The sequence below is a fragment of the Phycodurus eques genome, chromosome 10, assembly GCF_024500275.1.
Source record: "Phycodurus eques isolate BA_2022a chromosome 10, UOR_Pequ_1.1, whole genome shotgun sequence".
Classification (NCBI taxonomy): Eukaryota; Metazoa; Chordata; class Actinopteri; order Syngnathiformes; family Syngnathidae; genus Phycodurus; species Phycodurus eques.
This window is the reverse complement of record NC_084534.1, coordinates 18,902,431-18,927,198: the sequence shown is the minus strand read 5'-3', so window position 1 is coordinate 18,927,198 and position 24,768 is coordinate 18,902,431. Positions and strand designations below refer to the sequence as shown.

The 24,768-nt window shown below is 40.3% G+C and overlaps 1 protein-coding gene across 2 annotated transcripts in view; it reads right to left on the bottom strand.

Moving 5' to 3' along the window:
- pax7a (paired box 7a) overlaps positions 1-20,856 on the bottom strand; it is a 72,310-nt gene extending 51,454 nt beyond the window's left edge. The window contains exons 1-4 of one of the 2 annotated variants that reach the window (XM_061687087.1): positions 20,516-20,856; positions 18,794-19,029; positions 17,231-17,375; positions 16,827-16,955 (exon numbers count right to left, since the gene is read on the bottom strand). In XM_061687087.1, the coding sequence (XP_061543071.1) occupies positions 16,827-16,955; positions 17,231-17,375; positions 18,794-19,029; positions 20,516-20,600 (595 nt within the window). In that variant the 5' untranslated portion in view covers positions 20,601-20,856. The remainder of the gene's footprint in view (positions 1-16,826; positions 16,956-17,230; positions 17,376-18,793; positions 19,030-20,515) is intronic. The other variant, XM_061687088.1, reaches the window with a different exon arrangement.
- Between the last annotated feature and the right edge of the window lie 3,912 nt (positions 20,857-24,768).

Genomic DNA, 24,768 nt, shown 5'->3' with positions numbered 1-24,768 from the left:
GCACATTTTCCATCCTGGGCAAAAGAGCAGGTGCTTGAGCGTTAATTACAAATATTTATTTTAAAATAGTTTTTTTTTTTTTTTTTTTTAATTAAATCGTTGATTTTGAAGGGGGGGGAAAACAATGTTATTTTGTGAAATGAATGAATGAATCGCTCTTCACGGCCATGGCTGTGGTGCGGAATGCCTTGAATACAAAGTGCCCAGCCCAATTGTTCTTATACATGTATTTATTTCATAAAATGTCTTTGAAAAAAAAACGTTTTATTTACATTTTGCTACTAACATTTGCCCAGAAATAAAGTAGTTTTCTGGAGGAAAAAATATTTTAATTAACAATATATTGTTCTGATTTTAGTGAAATTACACCAAAAATAAAGCAGTTTTCCTAAAAGATCATTTAAAAATAATTTATTTCAATAAAATGATGCCCCCCCAAAAATAATGCACATTTTCTGAAAGAATACTTCTTTAATCAAATCATTGAAAAAAAAACGTTGAACAAAATTATGTGATTTTTTTACCGAAAGATTATTTTAAAAATGTATGCATTACGTTTTAATAATATTAGGTCAAAAATAATATGCACTTTCCCCAAACGACGACTATATTGTCAAATAATTTTCGAACAAAATGTTCCCAAAATAATGCACTTTTCTTCAAACATGAATTAAAAGGTTTTTTGTAAGCATTTCATTAAAAAGTACAGGTGGTTCGTTCCAGCGCATTACTCACTCAGCATCCACTGTATGTATCTGTCCACTTTATGTTTTTGCAGTTGAGCCTTTTAGTTAGGTTTTAGTCCTTTTAGTATTGGTCACTCTATCCGCCCGTCTGTCCCTCTGTCTATCTATCAATCTATCCGTCCAGGCTCAAAGTCTTTGTTAATTGAGGTCAGAGTGAAAAATAAAGACAAAAAAATCAAACACTAACTTCTCAAGGCTGTGCCAAAGTCAGATTAAGCCAGTGCAGTATAGAGGAATCCACACTGGACCTCTTTTATTTCGTGTGTGTGCGCGTGTGCCTGAAGAAGGTATTCTCATTTTCTGGAAGATTTGTAGGAAAAAAAGTTTGTCTGTGAGGAATTCAACACAGCATTACATGACCATAAAAGTAGGAGACTACCGGTAAAAGAATGGCTTCGAGACCGATCGGTAAGGCGACGAGTATGACTCGTCCCAACAAAGAGATTATTTGCCTGCTGCAAATAGATGTGGCACAGCAAGCACTGTGTATTCCCCAGGGACACAATGAGTGATGATGCAGAAATAAGCCCATTAGTTTGGGAAAATAAGGGGGACAAAACACTGCAAAGTTGTTGGACAATTTGAGCACATTTGTGATTTTCAACACTCATGGGGGTGGTGAAATATGTATGCAGTCTTTTTGTAGCGCACGCCCAATTAAAACAAATGAATATGGCGGCCCATCAGGAGCATAAAATGGGAAATGTTCTGGCGGTAAGTAGCATAGGCTAATGGGCATTTTTAAAGACTAGCGGAGCATGGTGGCGGCGGTGTGTGCTAAACCCAATTATTGTTGCACATTATGCGGCCCTCTTCTTGTATTGTAATAAAATTAGCCCCAAAACGCCTTTTGTCTCGTTTGGAATGCAGCTCGGCGGTGAGCAGTCAAGTCTTTGACAAGCCTCGCTGGCGAGGTGAATCGCTTGCAAAGTGCGCCGTCTTTTCAATAAATTACGTGCCTTCTGACCGGCTCATCTGATTTAACATGGACATCATAAAAGCCCGCGTGGCGTCGACTAATTTCGCCAAACCTAACGTTTTGCCGGAATAACGACAGCTTAATCAGCACGACAAACATGCATTTGTGCCAGAGGTCCTGCTTATTATTTTGTTATTATTACTACTACAGAAGATTCCCTCAGACAGGCGGGGAAATCCGATGTAAGCGTATTTTCATGTGCCTCTTGTTGCACTGAAACAGCCATTTCCCTTATAGCAAATGTTGTACAAATTAAATACACCTCTCTGTTTGTCAAGCAATGCTGAAAAAAGTCAAACATGATCCTTACTGCTTCCTATTTTTTGGAGTCAAAAAGTTTACAGTCATGTCCGCACCTCAAAGGAGAGAGAGAAAAAAAACAAAACGAAAACAAAAAAACACCCATAAAGGCTTTTGTTGTCACTTGACGTCAGCTGTCAGCCGCCATCCACGGCTGATAAATAACTCGTTGGTCGGGATGACTGTGATTTACGGAATTACACGGTGAATTAAATCATGTTTATGACGGAAATTGCTCCGTTGGCTGCAACGGAAGCACAGACAAAAGATGGAACGCTTTGTGCCTCCTAGCGGGAACACCAGATAATATTGTACATTTGTTTATCTTATCTTTTTTTTTTTTATATGTTGTTTGAAGCTGTGAAGGCTCTCTGTGTTTTTTAACAATAGTCACTATTGTCTGGAATGGTCATGAGGTCAATCAGTTATGCTTCTTTTTTTATTGCAGTCTAATTACATGCTGTTTACATCAGCTGCTGTTTTACTGTTTTTACCTCTATTTAAAGTAACAGTCATGATTTATTTTTATTTTTTTTTGCTCTAGCATCATGTCTTCAAACGCACCATGATTGCACACAACTCCAGCTATCATTAAGACAGCATTACAATAAGACAAAGATGTTAGCTCGATGCTAGTTATCCCCATTAGCCTTGCTGTGTCATGGCATCGTGTGAGGAGGTAAACATCTAGGACCTCTCCGAAAAGTCATATTTCCTAACCTTTATACCACCTTTCTTTTAATTTTGTGGAAAGTGTCATCAGGTCAGGGTCAGATGAAAAGGTGCTTCCTTTCCAACATAGGAAAAGGCAGCAGTGTTTAAAATGAATTTGACTTTTCCTAACCGACGTCATCGTGTCTTACCCTTGAGGGTCTGTGCGCAGAGTCGATAATCTTCGTCAGTGGCCTCTTGCTTTAAATATTGCTGCCGTAAAGGATTATGGGTTAACAAATATCTCCTTTCCTTTCGTAAAGATTGGTCAGGATTCTAAAGGTGGGTTAAACGTTGTATTGAGGCACCTTTCCTAATCATTTTTAGAATTCAAACAACCTTTCCTCCAAGACCATCAGGGTCATCTCGCTCAGATGGGAAAGTTCCGATGCAAAAACCACAATCCGAAGAGGCCCCAAGTGTATAAAATTTGCATGGATGCTAGTGTTAACAACACAAAAGGTATCCTGGCTGGGCTTCCAGTACCGTAGCGATTTCTTTTAAACGGCGTCGCACAAGCGGCCGAATGACATTTTCCCTGAAGGAGAGTTAAAAACAGTGTCACATAAAACTGATGTTGAACGTTTTCCGTTAAAAACATCCCACAAAGCAGACAACGCTTTCAGTTGAAAACAATACCGTGTAAACGCTCCATAAGAGCATTCCCTCTCCAGTTTTCTCCCATTAAAAGCTCATCTTCCCTCAACATGTCTCTTCTGGTGAATCATCTGTGAGAGGTAAATAAATGGCCTTTGGGGAGCCGCCGGCCTTCTTGTCAAGACACATAGCCACTCGAGAGCCGCTCGTCGTCAACTCATTCCTCGGGGCCATTTCCTCCGCTCTCTCCAGTCTAATGGAGCCGAGCCTCCGCGATGGCAGTCGAGGTAATACGTCCCCGATCGAGATTCATTACCAGGACAAATGTGCAAGTGTGATGCCCGCCGCAAGTGACACAAGACTGAAGAAATAAACCCGCTCTCTTGCTGCAAATTGGATTGCCAATACGGCCCACAGATGTTGGGAGAAAGTGGAGACAAAGACAATGGGGCAGAAAATAAGCCACCATAATGACTCCGCTTGGTAATCTAACACAGTATTGATCGCCTTCTCCTTCTTGTTTGTTTAGAAAATCCTCATCCCCACTAATAGCTGTCTGAAAGTGTAATCTCTCCCTTGTCCTCCGTCTTGGCATCCCCCCCACATTATGTGGCTCTTTTCAAAGAGTGGCGGTCCAGTGTGGCGCTGGGCTACGCGACACTGGGAGCGCCCGGCGATTGTTTGCTAATGTTGACACCTGCCAGAGCCGGCTCGCTCTATTCGGGGGCCCGCCAAGGCCTCGAACGGGATGTTCCCCCCCACCACCCCTCGCCTCCCAACACCCCTTTTTAGCCAGATTAAGCGCAGGGTTGCCGGGGTCACAAATCAGCGGACTCCCTCTGAAGTTGGGAGGCACCGAGCCAGGGAGCGAGAGGTCTCAAAGGGAACGCTGCAGAGGGGAGGGACAGGAGGAGGGAAGAGGGATCAAGACTGACAGTCTATTGTCCACTCAAAAGGACGGGAAGAATGTATCTTCTTGGCTGCTGGCCTCCTTCAAAAGTATATCAACACAGGAGTCTGCTTAAGCACAATGCACGTTTCGTAAGGAGGTACTTTTAGGCTTCTGTGTTTGTTTTAATCGATATTCAAAAAAATACATAACAGGTGAATTGTAGGCACTGATGGATTTAAAAAAAAACAACACTTCAACCACTGCGCTCTAGTGCAATAAAGAAATGTTTGTTTTATATGTGGGGGGGAAAAAAGGAAAAAAAGACAAAATTATTTTGGAAAAACTTGGCTAATTTTCCAATAGAAATTCTATGTTGTTATGTAAAGCAAACAAACAGCATTTTTTTGTTAAAAACAGTGTCACGCATCATTTTCACTTAAAATAATGTTACGTAAAGTGGAGAAAAAGGGCAGCATAAAGCAGAGAACAAAAACTGTGTTTGAAAACTTTTTTTGCAAAATAGATAAACAATATTTTCTGCAAAAAAACGTGTTCCAGAAAGCGGTCAAAAAAGCGTATGCAGACAAGCTTTGTTTTCATTTTAAAAAGACGCTTAAAGTAAAAAAATAAATAAATACATAGTGTAGCATATTCGGTTAAAAACTGTAGCATAAAGCTCAAACTGTTTTTTTGTTAAAAACCACATTGCGCAAAGTGGACAACAATATTTTTGGTGAAAAACTGCTTAGTGTACAGCAGACATGACATTTTCAGTGACATACAAAGCGGACTAGCGACATTATCCATTAAAACAGTAGCATGTAAAGCAGACAAAAAGCATGTTCAATTTAAAATTGTGTCTTGTAAAGTGGGCAGTAGTTAAATGTTGGGTGGGCATAAGCCAAGAAATATTTTTTTATATTTGAAGGTGGATTTGGATGAAGTTGCAGTTGCAGGTTTTTTTGTTTTGTTTTGTTTTGGTAAGCAAGGAAGTGGCTAGGTGGTTTATTTGTTAGTTAGTTTGTTTGTTTGTTTGTTTGTTATTAGGCGAAAAATCTTTGTGCAATTTTGTGAACTGATTTTGAATCATCCACAGGATAATATACTAAACTCTGGATGAGAAGGATATGTCTTTTGTTTGTTTGCAATTACGCACAAACGTTTTTGTTGAGCAACTATTCGCCACACCCTTTAATGGGGCTCCGGGATTTATTTTTCAATATTAGATAGCAATGTCGCTGTTTTTGCTGTTTTTGTTTCTACCAGTTAAGAACAATTTGGTGAAGTTTGCCCACACATTATTTGTTGTCTCCCATCACAACTTTTTACAATAATTTCCACACCTGTATTGTGTGTGTTTAGCAATAAGTGTACACATGATGCACTATCTGCCTGGTTGCTTGACAGTCCTTTCTTTTGTGTGTGATTGTACAGAATATTTAAGCGCACAAAGCAACAAATAAATAAATAAATAAATCAGCGTGGCCATGAAAGACAATGGCCTTCTCCCTCCGGCTCCTCCTCTGCAGATGTACATTAATGCAAATTTTACAAAAAAAAGAGAGAGAGAGAAAGAGAGGGAGAGTGGGATCTGAGCTGAAGCAGAAGCGGCCTGTGTCCTTTCTTAAAAGTGCTGCTGTCCAGCCTTATCGTGTCAGTTTGAAGGGCCCTATTGAAAAGTATTCATGCATCTGCCTTTCAGGCACAATGGCCGTTAGTTTATAAACTGTCTGCCCAGGCAGCCAAAGGCTTTGGTTCCTATTGTTTTGGTCTCCTTAATAAACTTTTCGGAGGAGTTCATCAACTCGCCTGAATAGCAAGTTTCAAGACAGAAAATAACAGAAAGGCCTTTTCTCTCCTCCCCTCCTCTTTCTCTCTTCCCTCCGCGGAACAATGGCGAGAGGAGGCTGTCAGACATCACACTAACTTTTTCTCTCTCTCTCTCTCTCTCTTTCCACGCCGCAATACAAGAAAAAAGTATTCACCCACAAAAAGAAAGAGAATGAAACCTCTTGAAATGGAACAGGAAGACAATGCTATCACTGTTTTTTTTCTCCACACAAACTGCTCAAGAAAGTATATAAAATTGGGGGGAAACATGAAATTTGAGAGGTGCGCCAGACAGAGGACTTCAGAATTGTTGCATGGACATGTTTCGGTAAAAAGAAGGTGCCTAGGATTTTTTTTTAGGGTGTGGCATTCATCGTTTTTAGTCGAGCGCTGACCTTGTGGGGGTGAGATATTAGACTTTGTAGTTTTCAGGCCAATCATCAAACTACTGCGATGCTACGCCCACACGTTATTGACAAATACTCAAATTCTTCACTATTTAGCGACATCAATCACTTGTGTATACATACGTATTTTAAATTTAGCAACAAAAGGACAAAATCTCATTTTTTGAAAGACGCCTAAAACTTAGCGGAAAAATGTTTGCTTCAAACCGAAATGGCAGACATCCTGTGTCTTCTCAGGCTTCTCGAACCTGAGACTTTTTTTGTGAGTCCACTCGTGATGTACATGCCAACCAAATTTCACGTCGTGAAGTGAAACTGGCTTCTGGGGCTGAATTTTCAAAACAGTCTGGGGGTTGCACTACTGACTATATATTACGCCGATAATTCTCTAAGTGTGGTAAAAGTACTCCCTCTCGTGGTACGTGAAAGAATCACTGAATTAAACCTTCGAACTGTGCATTATATTACAGTAGCTTTAACTTTTTTTTTTTAATCCAGTAGAATAAAATTTGTTGAGTACAGTACAGTTCTATTTAAGTTTTAGGTGCAGTACATTTGCATTCAATCATTGAGAAAAAAAAAGTTTTAAAAACTACGCTACTGTATTTTCATATTTGTCATAAGGGTGTTATTTCGAGAGCCATGTATTTTTGAGGTGGTACTTGGTGTAAAATATTTAAGAACCACTGTATTAGGCCTTAGCTTTATAACTACAATTTGGAAAAAGAGTAAAAAGTAACCTAAAATGACAGTTGTTGTCAGCTCCAATGATAGGATGCAATAAAGTGTCATTTTGGCTGTAAGCCATTAATCCTCTGTTACACCTTTAAACTATGTGGCCAAATTTAAAAGTCCTTAATAGGCATCTGCTTTAATTAATTTCATAGTCAATTAAAACAAGGCTCCACTCCCTGCATGCTGCCCTGTTTGCCTGCTGGCTGCCGGACAGCCGTAATTGATGTAATAGCCGGTAAAGCGCGCGAGAAAGGCTTCGAAATAAAAGCCCACTGTGGTCCAATTCAGCAACATCCCCCCGCCCCTCCTCCTCCTCCATGCATTCCCCTCCACCATCTGACCCAAAAATGCCTTATTGGCTGCCCCCGGACCATGCCGCCTACTGTTTCCCACCAATGCTCTCAGCGCGCTTTAACACCCTAATTAGATGTGACAAGTTCAACGAGCCGGTTTCGCGGGAGGAAAAGCCGCTCAGGTTATGATTTCCGAGTCGGAGCCACAAGGGAACGTGTGGACAGCTGATTCCTGTCAGCCTCATTCATCTTCTCACAGCCAATTAAACATCAACGCTAACAAAGCGGGCGACGATTAAACGCCTCCGAGGAGGCGAGATGGAAGGCTTGGCGGCGGGGAAGCTGACTGAATCATACTGAGAGCTGTTTCTAATGTTATGTCCCTCTCATGGGGCCTCAATACACTACCCAAAATGTTAGAAACACATCTCAGTGTGATGCAATCTGTGCAAACTCGTACCAAAATAACAAAGATGCTGATAAATTAATAACTCTCTGACAGTGTCAATCAAAACTGCACATTATTATCTTTATAAAAGAAGAATGTTTGATTCAACTCTTTGCATTGCGTCACATTATATAATGCAAGTGCATGTTTATTATTGCATCAGCGGCCAATGCATCCAATGTGCTTTGGCAATGTCTTGCTGAAATAAGCAGGGGCGTCCATGAAAAAGACGTTGCTTGGATGGCAGCATATGTTTCTCCAAAACCTGTATGTACCTTTCAGCATTAATGGTGCCTTCACAGATGTGTAAGTTACCCATGCCATTGGCACTAACACAGCCCCATAGCATCACAGATGCTGGCTTTTGAACTTTGCGTCCATAACAGTCCGAATGGTTCTTTTCCTCTTTGGCACGGAGGACACGACGTCCACAATTTCCCAAAACAATTTGAAATGTGGACTCGTCGGACCACAGAACACTTTTCCACTTTGCATCAGTCCATCTGAGATGAGCTCGGGCCCAGAGAAGCCGGCGGCGTTTCCGGGTGTTGTTGATAAATGGCTTTTGCTTTGCATAGTAGAGTTTCAAGTTGCACTTACGGATGTAGTGCCGAACTGTATTTACTGACATTGGTTTTCTGAAGTGTTCCTGAGCCCATGCGGTGATATCCTTTACACATTGATGTCGGTTTTTGATGCAGTGCCGCCTGAGGGATCGAAGGTCAAGGGCATTCAATGTTGGTTTTCGGCCTTGCCGCTTACATTCAGGGATTTCGCCAGATTCTCTGAACCTTTTGATGATATTATGGACCGTAGATGATGAACAATCCCTAAATTCCTTGCAATTGTACGTTGAGGAACATTGTCCTCAAACTGTTTGATTATTTTCTCACGCACTTGTTCACAAAGAGGTGAACCTCGCCCCATCTTTGCTTGTGAATGACTGAGCAATTCAGGGAAGCTCCTTTTATACCCAATCATGGCACCCACCTGTTCCCAATTAGCCTGTTCACCTGTGGGATGTTCCAAACAGGTGTTTGATGAGCATTCCTCAACTTTCTCAGTCCTTTTTTGCCACCTGTCCCAGCTTTTTTGGAACGTGTTGCAGCCATAAAATATTAGGTTAATGATTATTTGCTAAAACCAATTAAGTTTATCAGGTTGAACATTAAATATCTTGTCTTTGTAGTGTATTCAATTAAATATAGGTTGAACATGATTTGCAAATCATTGTATTCTGTTTTTATTTGTTTAAGACAACGTCCCAACTTCATTGGAATCGGGGTTGTATACAGTATTAAAGATGTGCAGAAACCGTTTCTCCTATCAGAAATATTAAAATAGGTGCTATTGATTAAAGTAGTTTGCTGCCTAGAGAAGGACAACACACTATATTTATATACGTTGCATTTAATGTTTGACAGAGAATAAACCAAGTTTTCTGGCTTTGAAAACATATTTTGAAAAACAATTGATTTTCCACATTTGGTGCCCAAATGATACACTCAAACGTGTCACCAGAGGGAATAATTACAATTTGCAATATACTTTTAACGTGTTTATCAACATGTTGGAACGCAGGGCAGCGCGGTGACCTAGTGGTTAGCACGTGTCCGTGTCCACGACAGTTCTGAGGTTGTTGGGTTGAAGCTCGCCGGAGGCCTTCTTACATGTTTTGCATTTACGTGTTTTTCTGGGTATGCCAGATTCCTCCCACATTCCAAAACATGCTTCTTGCTTTCAATGAAGATTCTAAATTGTTCACAGGTGTAAACATGACTTGCTGTTTGCCTATATTAGCCCAGCGATTGGCTGGCGACCAGTCCAGGGTGTCCCCTGCATCTCAATCAAAGTCAGCTGGAATAGGCTCCAGCTCACCTGTGACCCTAATGAGGACAAATGTTACTGAAGATGTTTGGAGTAAAGCGGGAAGTTCGTCTCGTATATTGTGAAAATGGGAAAGGAAATCAAACCCAGACCCTAATGAAAGACGGCCCATGTTGTTTTGGTGACAGGAAACCTGGAGGGGGTGTCACTTCCTGTTTAATTTGTCTCACATGGCGTGAAGACCCCAAGCCGGGCCGCAGTGTGCGTCTTGAATTCCCGATGGTAAATAAAATGACGTTCAACATCACAGCCTGGCGACGTCCTGCACAAACGTGTTACGTCGTGCTCTTCTGGAGCAGGAAGTATTAACCTTCAAGCGCTTCCCGACAATGTACGATCACGAGCCACCTCCCCTCCCCGTCGACAAGGGGAGAAATTGAATCCCTTTAAGTTATTAAGCAGGAAAGGATTATAAAAGGCTCTTTATAGAAATGAGCTAGAAATCCCCATGTCTTCCTCTGTGTACACTTTTTAAATTTCCCACAAGAAGCCAGGGAGGGAAGATTGGCCCTTTTCAAGAGGAGAAACCACAAGAGATGGGGGGGGGGGGGGGGGAGACCTTTTTTCTTCTTCTAGTCGTCGTCCCACATGCTAAGCGCGCCACTTTAATTAATAGACAGCCTTGAGAGGTATCACTGTCAGCCGGGATAATGGCGACAGAGTGTTTGTGCCCCCATGAATATTTGTGATGTGATCAAAGTCAAATGGCAGCGCAGAAGGAATCTAAGCCTGCCCCCCCCCCCCACCCCTCCCCTTTTTATTTATTTTTTAGATATATTTCTGTCGACGCTTAAGCCGCTGACACTGAAATGTCACTCCGGGTTCAGTGTGCCCGTGCCCCCACCCCCATCTCGCTGCAGCTCTTTTCGTTTTTATGTGTTATGGACCCAATGTGCTGTCACTTTTTCAAAAACAATGTTGTTGAAGCTGTCATTACACATATGTTGCTGTCGACACAAAATAAAATTAACATCAACTCAATCATATACTCAGTTTTCTGACAAAAATATGATGCAATCGTCTCATAAATGTTGATTATCATGATATGTGATGAGCATTTGTCGGCTTTTTGCCCAAACACTGAGGCTTTATTTGGTTTAAGAATCACACAGTGGCCCGAATTAAATGCATTCGTGGACACTTTATTGGGCGACGTGCCCTATATTTTTTTTTATTTCACTTATTGAGACAATACATGTATTGCACCTTTTTCCGCATCAATCATAGTTGAACTGCCTGTAAGAGTTAAACAATGAGCAGAAATGTAGTGATGAAGGATGCCTTGTTTAATATATATTATGTGCATTTTTTTTAACATAGTGCACATTCTACATGTGAATTTCAAGCTGAAATGAGAGACCCACTGGCCAGACTATTGTCTTTTTTTTACTTTAGTTTGTACAAACATATACTCAACATATGCATAATAACTGGACACTTGGTTAGGTTCACCTAAGGAAAATTGTGAAAATGACTATCATCGTGCTCAATTCTGATTGATATTGTCATCGAGGAATGAATCATAATTAACATCATGATTAGGACATGCTATTATTATTACTTAAACAGTATGTTTATTGCGGTGGGTGCGGTTTTATGTGACAAAAATCAATCAATCACTCAATCAATCAATCAATAAAATCATTGCCCTTCTGTGTGGTTGGATACCTTATTTACTTACATGAGAGGGACAAAAAATATACAGGTGCATCTGAATAAATTCAAATATTATCATTTCAGAGGTTGACTTCAAAAAGTGAAATTATACATTCACTATATACATTCACTACACTCATAGAATAACATATTTCATGATTCAATTCTTTATGATGGTAGTTTACAGCTAACGAAACCCCAAAAATCACCAATTTAAGAAATGTGAATATTATCTAAAACAATAAAAAAAATTAGGAACTACTGGAATAAATGCATTTTTTTTCTCCCATATAATTTGAGATGCACCTACGGTAGATGCAGTATGTCAAGTAAATAAAATGAATAACAAAAAGAATGTAGAAAAATTAAATTAACATGAAATGATCAAAACATTAAAAACATAGTCTAAAAAAAATAAAGATGCATCAGAGGTTGTTTGGGGTTCTTTAGAAAGGTGATAGTTCTATCGAGCACCCATAATTCTGTATAGCCCCATGGAGTGCTGTACAAAATGCATTAGGATTAATATTGGTTCTCATTTGGTGCTCCATAAACCACTGGATAATGGTTGGTTCATAGAACCACCAAGAATGGGTGCCAGAAGCACATTTGGGTACTATGTAGGACATTTTTTATAGAGTGTATTCAATACATTTAACATATCACTTAAAAAAATGTATATAATATACCAGAAATTAAAAAAATGAAATTTTTTAAAATGGAAACTTTGAATAAACAGCTTCCTGACAGTGTCAAATCGTAAATACTGGACGGTGCAGGTAAACCTTTAATTCTTAATGATGATGATGATGATGATGATGATGATGGTGATGATGAATGGGTGGAGTGTGCGGTGCACGGCGCGATGTAAATTCCAGTGGCGAAGTGTCTCGAGTGTCTGCGGGGACGGGGGAGGTTAATCCGAGTTTAATGCAGTGAAGCGCGGCGCGGGGTCTGCGCTCTGATGGGTATGTTATCTCTGCCCACCATTTGGGTGCTCTCCCCTTCTCCGTTCCCAGCCAAGCCAAATAGCTCGCGCGGATGGAGTTGTGCGCTCTCTCTTTCTTTCTCTCTCTCTCCTCCGCGCCCGAGGAAAGAAAACGTTATTAATAGCTAAATAACTCGCCCATACTTTCACTGAATCTCTCTCACACACTGTTCCAGATGGATTTGTTTGAAGTGTGATCCAGCACCCCCACCCCACCCCCCAAAACCTCTGCATGTGCCCCCCGCCCCATCACCCATTCAATCAGCGAAGCTCGACAGCCGAAATATAGCCACCATATATTTATTAAGGAGAAGCTCGTAACGGCCCTTTTTTGCACACTTTTCAGACAAATGCTCATTTGTACGTAAAATCCCGACCAGCGATCCAAAACTATTTTGTGTGTGCACCCGAGTTACATTGAAACCGTGCTCGTGTGCCGCCCCCCACCCCTCCCCTCGCACCTTTCTGTCACTTCTCCTCCCTCAAACTGGGAAATAATCCCACCTGGCATCTGTTTAATTAGACTGAGGACCTCTGCTAATCCCGCGATTTGCTCAAGTGTCCATCGCCTGTCGCCGCGTGCGTCACTCGAACGTGTGGCAGATGTGCATCATGCAAAAGAAAAAAAAGACAAAGGAAAAAATCCAAAAAGAAAAAGTGGCGCCTCAATGACAAATGGCTGCACGGCAATATAATATCATACAATACTGTACAAAAATACAGTATTTTTCATATTTATTCTCATTTAATTTTGTTATTTCATTTTTTATTCATCTTGATTGTATTTTTCAACCTACATTTTATAAACATTGTAGGGTGCACTTTTTTAACCAATATCTTTAAAAAAAAAAAAAAAATAGGGGGGTAAAGTATCATAATCTGCACGGAGTTAGATTTGTTTTTTAAAATAATTACATACACACAACTACTGTAGTTGTTAGTGCTATGAATCAGACAGATACAGGATATTTGGGTGAATGTTTTTGTTACCATATTGTGCATGGCAAAGTAATAAAGTTAAATACAAATTTCAATCTAAAATATGATCGAACCAAGCCAATAAATGAACACGTTCTAATAATAACAATAATAATAATAATACGTTGTTTTTTTTTTACATTTATTGAAATGTTATTTGTTCTTATTTATTATTTTATTCATTTTATTGTATTTTTCAGTGTACAGCGAGAGTAATTATTTTTGCCCACGCCCCCCAAAACAAATAAGGTAAAAATTAATAATTTTCAAACAGTGAACTTTGTTTTATTACAATTTCACATCCCAAATTTTGTGATCTAAATTTATTTATCAGTACCATGCGTAAGACTTACTACATTTTGGTTTCATTTTTTTCTTATCATGACAAAAACAATGAAAAAATAGAAACAGTACCATTAACCCATTTTCAAGTAGTGACATTCTTAAAGTCTACATTTCACCTTTTGTTATCAATACTGTACTATGGTGCTAAAAATAAGACTGAAATAATAATTTTATTGCATATATTTGGGTGCATTTCTTTTACCATGATGAAAACATTGCGGGGGGGGGGGGGGGGGGCGGATAAAACAGGATATTATTTAAAAAATATTTAAACTAAAAAAAAAAAAAAACAGGCCAACACCTCTGCCTTGTGTTTCTCAACATTATGACTTGTTCGCTGGATAAAATAGCCATTATTTCTATTCTTGCTTAATGTTATAATTATCTCTTTAAATTACATTTTACAAAATGCCTCAGGCCTATAATAATAAAAATAATAATACCAACAAGCTTTGGGCGTGCAAATGGCCCCCCAGCCACATTTTGGACACCAATGCTTCACACCTTCTGATCTCTCATTTTAAAAAAAAGACATGACTGTAATATGGCTTGAACACACATTTTTTAATGAACTACAGATTAGAGCTGGTTTAAATCCGTGATGTAACCTCGAAAATACGCACAATAAACAAGTAGATAAATAAATAAGAAGGATTTAAAATTAGGATACGCCAGAAAAAAATGTAAAGGAGAGAGAAAGAGTGTGATGAGGGGGAAAAAAAAAAAAAAAAAAAAAAAAAACTCATGAATTTTTCCGCCCTGCAGGGCGAGCCACGATGTGAGCTCGGCTCTGAGATGAAAGTGAAAAGAAATAAAAGGCTCCGTTTAATCTGCTTTAAAAGCCCTCTTCTCTCTGCAGCACGGAGAAGGAAGCGACGAAGGACGCAAGGAAGGAGGGAAGGGGGCCGCATGCATGCGCCGCGCACTGCGCCGAGACTGAGCCGCTGATTGGGGATAAATACGTTCGGGAGCGTGCCTGCGAGCTATTACACCCGGTGTGAACACGTTGTCACCTATTCAGGCGATCCTAGTCTCCGCTGCTCCCCGCTAATAAGTATTAACGTGATTATTATTAGTCAAAGCCATCCGGATGGCGCTCGTCTTCAAAAAAAAAGAAAGAAAGAAAGAAAGAAAGCCATTACGCACACTCTTGCCTGCTTTTTATAGCGACGTAATTCTCTCCCCCGGTTTAAAAACACAAGCGCCATGCATGGGGACAAATGTCGCAGCGAGCAAAGGGAATTGTGGGATGTTTGTTGAAATCACTGTAGGAAAATGATACAAGCAGAAAGCGTGGACACTCTGGAGCAGAATGGTGACATTTTCCTTGTAAAGCGTGGCGTGGCAAAGCAAGAAAAACAATTTTAAAAAATATATTTAAAATCGATAGAGCGTTTTTTCACGCTATCAACTGATTCCACTCCAAAGGGCCATTATATGAAATTACAAAACTATCTAACAGCGGGGCGTACTGAATAATTCATCTCCTTTTTTATGTGTCCCTCTTGCCCTTTTGTCCAAAATGTTCTCTCTTTTCTCGCATTTGTTTGAATGAGAATGGACGACGTGCTCGTGCAAGCTCTGCTTTCCACGAGTTTGCTTTTCTGGCTCCATGGTAGAATGTATATATATATATATAATTTATTTTTTATTTTTTAAAAAAGGGTGTTTATTGGGATTCATCTTCAAGTTTAAAAGGGGAGTGCCGCTGTCTTTGTTATTATTTTATTTGATTCAAATCCAATCTCCAAACGCAAAGGATCCAAGGTGCACATCGTAGGTCATGTTTGGTGGACGTAATTACGCAGGAGTGACTAGGGAAATTGTCTTTAAAAAAAAATTAAAAATATCAATACAAAATACAAAGATTTTGGCGCCAGAAAATATTTTTATTGCATTGAAAGATTTTAGTAGCAATTTCAAATATGTATTATACCTTTGTCTAATTTCTATTTATTATTCCATTTATTATTATCGCTTCCATTTGATCAACGTTTGTTATGACATGTAATTGTATTGCTGATTTTCATTTACATTATCAATACAGTACTTTTCCCTAATGAAGTGCAATTTTGTAAATTGAATCCCTATGCGCATATGGTCCAAGTTCAAATTGGGTTGCGTATTGACGCACAACCTGACCAACACACCCGGTATAAATAATTTTTTAAAAATGTTAACAAATAATTATATTCATTGTCATTTTACATACAATACCTTTTCTTACTCATAGGTCATTTGAATAGGTTAATTTAAATGTAATTCCCATGTGCATATTGTCCAGGTCCAAATTTCGGATGTTTTCTTAATTACGCACGAGTGACCAAGAAAATCGGTTGAAATAATTGAAAATGTTTTTAAAACAAATCATAATAAATGTAAACAAAAGTCACCATACATTTATTTTACTGTTCTTGTCAGTGGCGTTTTAATACTTCTATTTGCAATTGATATAATAATGTATATAGGTAATACAATGTTGTTGTTTTTTAAAAATAATTCAAAATTACTATAATACAGTGCAGTACTTCTCTCCACCGATTTGCTGTGATAAATCTCCCCTCCGTTCCACCTTAAATTCCCCCCCAAAATAAATACGTGCCTCGAAAGTGCATCTGAAAGCAAACTAGGGAAAAATCCACACACTGATTTCCACTCCGAAGTAACAAGTGGTGAAAATGTGACCGTGGGTGAGGTGGGTCAGCATTCGTTTTAGGTGTGTGTGTGCGTGTGTGGTGGTTGGGGGGGCGGCTTTTATTTATTCCAAAGCAGCCCACCGCGAATGAATGGCTGAACGTGTGAATGAATGAGACGCAATTGGCCAACACAAATTCATTCTCCGCCGCTAAATACCTTCCTGCCAAGGCTCTGGTAAATCATGGAAGGAATCGTGTCCCAAGAGGACGCCTCGGAGGAAGTGCATTTGGAAATATTTGGGGGAAATCTTTACATCCTGCTTACAGAAAGCCACGGAGGAGGCTGACAAGACATGCAAGTGAGAAGCCATTAAGGGCCCATAAGGTTGCTAACTTACATTTATCACCGAGGATGCCATCGATGCTATGCTTTGTTTTCTTTTCTCCGTCTTCATCCTTCTTATCACAGTCATCCTCGTCATCTTTTTTGCCAAATCGGGCCCTCAAAACGCGGCTGATGGAGCTCACTAATGGCAACAAGAAGGTAAATGGGTGATTAGCCCTTAAAACCCATAACACAACCATATAATCTCATTTGAAGAAGGACACTGCATAAAAGTAAAGCATATTTTGCAGTCCTCTTTGTGTGTGTGTGCGTGTGCGTGTGTGTGTGTGTGTGTGCGTGTGCGTGTGTGTGTGTGTGTGTGTGTGTGTAAAAGTCAAATAATGACGACATGTGATGGTGCACTTGTCGGCTCCTACTGTATATGATAAGGTTATTAAAAGAAGAATTGCAGCTTACCAGATGAAGCCTCACCTGAAGGAACTGTGCTTCTGTCGCACACCCCGTCCTTCAGCAGCTTATCCCGGATCTCCCAGCTGAACATGCCCGGGTTCTCTCGCTTGTACTCCTCGATCCTCTTCTCCACGTCGGGAGTGGCCACCTGCTGCAAGTTGCACGGAAACATAGCGGTGGGGGGTGAGGAAGGTGGGTGGGTGGGGGGCGAGGGGGGGTGGGGGATGGGGGGGTCAGCATTTTAATTGGAGGAACTTTTTTGGTGGGGGGTATTGAATTGATTTCATTGGTATAGGGTCAAAAAAATAAATATGGATAACTTTAAAAATGAGTTGCAATGCAATTAAAAACTTGAAAGTGATGCACTATCACTCACCTTTTCTCGTGCGAATAAAGAATTGTAATTTATTACAATATAAGAAAATATGCATACATGTTTACTAGAAATGTCTTAACGTCGACTGATACAGCCTTTATTGGCTAACGGCTGTTATAATTCAATTGTGCTTGTGTCCCCAATGTCATTTTATTTATTTTCATTATGACCGTTATGACAGCGATATTTAATAAAATGCATTTTTTTATTTTGAAAATACAAAACAAAGACAGAGGTAGTCATAACGTCAATTAAAGATGAAGTCAAACTAACACAATAATGAAAAATACTCTAATCAGCATGATGCACTATTTGCTTGTGCAGGCGTACCTCATTTTATTACCAGTGAATACATATGCCCATTAATATATAATATATATATATATATATTTTATTATTATTATTAGAAAAATACACATTCGGGACGAATAATTCACTAGCATGCTCCAAAGAAACTAAAACAATGATTAACTCTCATGATACACATTGCAGTAAATAAAACTCTTGCATTAGATCTGTTGTGCAAGTGTACCTAATGTTACGGGCAGTGACTATATAAATGCTCGTTAATATGTTTGGATTGATATCAATTTATATTGAGGACGAATATAATAAAAACGAGCCTGCATGGTGGAAAGGATGCAATAACAGTCATAATGTCAGGGATTCCAGTATGCTATTGGAGTGTGCAGGTGTACCTAATGTTATGACCGGTCTCGATTTAAATGTGACCCATTAAGAAAATGAAAAGTCAAATCTGTGGAAATGATTACAAAATGAGTCGACGACATGTCTTTTTTTTTGGGGGGGGGGGGGGGGGCATTCAATACCCACATAGGCACCAGTAGTTGCACGAATAATACATCAATAAAAATAGAGACCCTAGTGAGGATAAGCTGTCCAGAAAATGGATGGATGGATAAAAGGAAAGACTTAGCGGACACATGACAATTCATATTTTCATGATTAAAAAAATGATTAAATGCATATCCGTGACGAATAGATAACTATATGATCATGTATGTAATGTGAATTCTAGTCATAATGTTGTTGATTGTGTTGTATTATTGAAGTGTGCAGGTGTGCCTAATATTGTGACCGCAGATTGCATGCATTCCTGGCTGTATGACATCGGATCGTCGTCGCCCCCAACGCGCTCACGCGCCCGCCCTCCCCGCACCTCGGGCACTCACCCTGGGCTTGCTGCCCCCGATGGCCCCCGGGCGAATGGAGCCGGTCTCCTGGTAGCGGCAGAGGATCTTGGACACGCAGCCGTGCGAGACGCGCAGTTGTCGCGAGATGACGCACGGCCGGATGCCGTGGTGGGCCATCTCCACGATCTTGTGGCGGATGTGGTTGGGCAGGGGCCTCCCGTTGATGAACACGCCGCCCAGCTGGTTGACCCGGCCCTGGCCCAGCGGGGTGGACACTGCGTGCACGGCAACACGTACAAGTCAACACCACACAAACAAAACAACTCCCTGCGCTTCTGTTTAATTTGTTCTTTAAAAAAAAAAAAAAAAAGATTATTCTTATTATTTGGTGCACAGATTCAGCGTGTCACGCAACATGCATGCACCGAGCCCACTCCACGCGCGCCAATTCCACGACTGGAGAGCCGCTGAAGAGGCTGACACTTTGCCACCTTGATTATTCCTAGTCATGCTGTCCAAATATTGGTGTGATCCTCCAACGTTTCTGGCGTGGCTTATTTACCATTTGCTGCAGCGGCCCTCTCGAGCAAATCCACGGACAACTTGCAAAGCCAGTCGCGCGCGCGCGTGTGTGTGGATGTACGTGCGTGCGTGTGTGTTTTCCTTCCCCACTTGAGCACGAACGGGGCCCTAATGGGAAAACGGTTGCCATAAATGCATGCAAATACAAAAAGTGGTCTTCAAACTCATCCTCCTCATCATCCCACAGCAGGCGTGCACGTGCTCCAGACAGCTCGAGTGTGCGTGGGGACTTGTCGCCAAATTAACAATTAGATTGCCTCTTTTGGCGGCTCGGAGCAGTAAATGTGTGTCTTTTATTACAACAGACTTTCGTTAATAATCGTTAAAAGATATATAATAGGTCCACAACTGGGGGGAAGGGGGGGGGGAAACAAACAAACAAAAAACAAGCAAAAAACCAAACACACAAAAAAATGCCCATTTGTGGTCAGTTAAAATGTCTATTTTTGGACCAAATTGGTGAGCATTAAAGGAAATAATGCAAAACATCGTTTTTTTTTAAATATTAAAAAGAACGATGCAATATAAAGAATACTTTCATTTAAAAATAGTTTAAAACTCGTGACCTTCATGGGAAAAAAACACAAACAACTTTGATATGTACAGAAAACGATCATATGTGATCCCCTACGCCAAATCAATATGAACATTACAGGAAATAATACATGTAACCAATTTATATTACGAGTAACCTGGATTTTTTTATTTTGAAAATACTTTTTAAAATATGAACAAAAATAACTGAATACATATAGCATTCCTTTGCAAAACGTACTGATATTTAAAAAGCTTCAGGCTCATGCAAAACAACAACAGCCACTCGTAGGTACAGTACAGATCAGGCCCATTTTATGGTCACCTAAAATGTATTACAAATATTTTTAAAATGATATCAGCATCAAGGCAAATAACCCATTCAATTGATTTGGTTTTGAAATGCTTTGGTTAAATAAACAAATATGTATTGTAATGAGCTTGGTTTTTATTTTAATGACTATACATTAAAAAAATGTGTAGCCTGCATTTATGTGGCCAACATAGTTTAAATAGAAATACATATATGTATATTTATAGTATGTTGTTTCCTTTTTAAACATTTTACTATTATTAACTACAAACGAATGACCTTTAGAAACATACAAAAAAAAAAAAAAAAAAAAAGTATCCTCGTCCACTCACCTTCCAGGGGAAAGCCGGTTCGTGGGTAGTTCTGTCCGTGCGTGGGGCGCACCATCCGAGGCACTGTTCCGGGTAAAGTAGCCATCCTGCAGCTACTGGGTCAGCACCGCCACCACCACAGAAAACAAAACAAGATGAAGGAATCGAAGCTGCTCTCACAAAGTCCAAAATGCAGGGAATGTCTTAGTGGGGGGTTAAAAAAAATAGTGAAAAATATGCAGCGAAATTCCAATTCCAGATGGATAAATTGGACGAGGTTCACATAAGAGAAGGGAGGGGAGTAATAATTAAAAATGACAGCAAGGGTATATTTCAACAAGAATAATGAGTCAAGTAGGCAATTGGGAGTTGGCAAAAAAAAAAAAAACAGGCACTGTTGTCCCCTTGGTACATTTGGCGTGAGTGGAATGTGTGCTGGCTGCGTGGAAGTAGTTGAAGGGGGCAACTTTGGTGCACACGTCGTGGGAGGAGACAGCCGCGCGCTCCCATAGGCTCTCGTGGCCTTCTCCTTTCGCACTCAAAGCGAGTGGGCTCAGCCTGCAGCCCCGGCAACCAATCAACGGGCCGAGTTGGACTTTTTGAGACACTGCCGCTGCCACCACCACCGCCACCATCATCATCATCATCATCATCATCATCATCATCATCATCATCATCATCATCGCGAGCAGCCTCCTCATCCTCCATCACAAAAGCCTGCACACGAGAAGCAACTCTTAGCAAATTAAGGCTTTATTTCTAAGTGTCTGCTGCCGTGACACTTAAACATATGAATGCCTATGAAAAAAAAATCAATTATTGTCCTAAAATCTATTAATTGGAAAAACAAAACAAAACAACAAAAAAAAACCAGCAACAACCAAATGTAATGTATTTTATGTGGAATTTAATTGGACAAATGTAATTGAACCGAAAAATGGCAAAAATATTTACCACCATGTGCAAGATCCAGGAAATTAAATGACGACTGCCACCAACTAAATGTAAGAATACAAAAGTTGAAAAATGAAAAACTTTGTTTTAAAAAAAATAAAGCACAGCACAGAATGAAATAAGTAATTGTGCAATTTTCTGTGTTACAAAGCAATGAATCCATAAAGGGCATACAATGTTGGGAAGGGGGGAGGGGGGTGTCAAGAGTAGGGTCTGCATTTTAGGCAAGGTCGAATTCAGCTTTTTAACCTATCAATTATTGAGTACAATTCCAAATGGAATTTTTTAATATAAAAGGACACGCATAATTGCAACATTTTGGGAGCAGCTACTGAGGACAACGGCTTGACTTTCCCTGGAGAGTAACTGCTTAATAGTTCAGTGAGAAAAAGAAAAAAAAATGTTGTACGTCACTATTTAGAGACACCGTGGCGTGTGCGTGTGTGTGTGTGTGTGTGTGTGGGTGGGTGGGTGTGAGCGTGCGTCAATTGCCGTGCACTGGCACTGCTGGTGGTGGGCAAATTCCCACAAAACATTTTTAGCCGGCGACAATTAGAGGAGTGTGCTGGGGGTGAAATGGCGATTTCACATATGCAGATGCAGCGTGAGCCCCCTCCTGACCCGCCAAACTGTTGCCTTGTGGGGAGGGGCGGGGGCTTAAGCCAAGCATCAATCATGTGACAACCATACAACAGTGCTGTCATGGCCCGTTAATGTTGCTTTTACAAGGAGTCAACAGGCACATATTTTGAAACCACTAAATCGTATACTTCCAAAAAAAAAAAAAAAAAAAACAAGTTAAAAAAATACCGGGACATGCAACTATCAGGTTGATTTGCATACTTAAAGCAGCCATTTTCCCCCTGTATATCACTACTAACAAATCTTTCTGTCGTAAAAGTGTTAATAAACGAACCTCTCATGGTATTAAAATGTAAAAGCAATAATAAATGGTGTGCTCAGCATGATGTTGTGGCGTAAAGGCAGCGGGGAGGATTACTGCGTGTCTGGGAGTCTCTTCACATAAACACAGCTTACTTTCAAGTGTGCAGCCTCTGCTTATTCTTTTATTATTAACGTCAGCTGAATGTTGCATTTTCTATAGCATACTGAGCAACCAGGACAGAAATACTGGATGAGGAAATAATGAGCTCCATTTCAGGGTCTACGTTTGTGATCGCCCCGTCTTCATTACACTTTTGGCCATCATTTGAAATCTTCTGTGGGGTAGCGAACATAATAATGATGAATAATAATAACAAACTGCCAAAGAAAAAGCAAACAAACACTTGTGGGATGAATCCTTGAGACCAGTGATTCCCAACCAACAGAATCCTTAAAAGTCCATGTAAAGGCAAAATAAACATCTACATTTGACACACCACAGAACAGTGTGGTTAACAACCCTGCCAAATGTGAATGATTTTTTTAAAAAGCGCAAAGTATGTAAAATGAGGCTTCAAAATTGTGAATAAAATCAAGCCATTGTCTCCACTCTCAAATGCTGTGGGCGTGTCTACTGAATGTGTGAAACCACGCCCAACTTCAAAATAAATGCTACTTTGCCTAGCAACTGTCTTATGTCTACGCATCCCTACATGTTTGAGCTGCCAGCCTCCGGTGGCGAGCCAACTACGTCACAGGGCAGCTCAAGTTCTTGTATAGTGGGGGAGGGGCAACTCATGCCGGACAAAAAAATGGTGAAAAACACTTCAACACTATTATATCACAGGTGTCAAACCCAAGGCACGGGGACCAGATCCGGCCAGCCTCATCATTTTAAGAGCAAATCATGTGCGTCAACTCCCATGATTCTTACAAAAATTTGTACCAAAATTTCAAATTGTCATATGTAATAAAAAAATAAGATATTTCAAGTATTTTTGTTTACCAAACCCCTATTTACAGTATCTTAAACAATAGTTGAACACACTTTTATCCTTGACTTCTGATTTCTCCATCAATTTATTGTCTATATGTCATAATATGGGCGGCACGGTGGCCGACTGTTATTATGACGGTGGTTTCACCGTCATAATGACCCTCTGAGGCAATCCATAATATAATGTGGCCCGTGACAAAAATGAGTGTAATACTTCTGCAAGTATATCGCCACTAAATTTAGTACAACATAATTCTCAGTCTTTTCTTCCATCCATCCATCCATTTTCTGAGCCGCTTCTCTTCACTAGGGTCGCGGGCGTGCTGGAGCCCATCCCAGCTGTCCTCGGGCAGGAGGCGGGGTACACCCTGAACTGGTTGCCAGCCAATCGCAGGGCACATACAAACAAACAACCATTCACACTCAGATTCACAACTACGGGCAGAGTCGTCAATTAACCTATCATGCATGTTTTTTTTTTTTGAGATGTGGGAGGAAACCGGAGTGCCCGGAGAAAACCCACGCAGGCACGGGGAGAACATGCAAACTCCACACAGGCGGGGACGGGGATTGAACCCCGGTCCTCAGAACTGTGAGGCAGACGCTCTAACCAGTCGTCCACTGTGCCGCCCAGTCTTTTCTTGTTTTCAGCAATTATCTTCAAACATGTATCATCTACTAAACAAATCTCTTTACATGGTCTTTTAGATGCTCCCGGAGTTGAAGTCATGCCATTATTTTTCTATACAAACCCCTGAAATGTAATATTTGCGTGTTCACGGCAAGGCTTTTCTATCGATATTTATAGTTTCATAAGCAGGTTGAAAAAGGTGGACACAAAACTCTCTACCTTATGTTATTAAAGCCAGTGGGCCATAGAGTAGCCCAAGAGAGCACCATCCCATAGGTAAAAGATCCAAAACATAAACCCATAAATGCTAATAATATATAATAATTAACATTTGCTTGGTCATATGTCTTTCCGGGCCCTCGAAGGACTGATTTTAGATAATCGTCCAAAGCAAGAATTGGGAGTGTTTTTTTGTTCGTGGTTTTTTTCACCTCTTGAATTGAAACAGTCAACAGTCAAACAGTCAACAAATTTGGACAGTTTGTATTCACAGTTCCTGGAATAACATGTTCAAATAATAATAAGGGTACTTGTATTCACCTTTCAGTGATTAGAAAAAGAAGGGGAGGGGGGGGGGGGGGGGGGGGGAGCAAAACAGCATCCTTATTATAAATCTCACAGTTTGTTAGCAACGTTCATTTTAAGCTTTCCTGTCGCAAAAAGCCAACAGCTCATCAATTCTTCAAGCATTACTGAGGGTTGGAGTTTCTTGTAGTGGAATTGTGTCCACTAGTGGGCGACTGAGTTTTTTTTTTCTTTTTCTTTTTCCCCTTCCTCTTCCTCCCTCACGAGAACATGCAAACACTC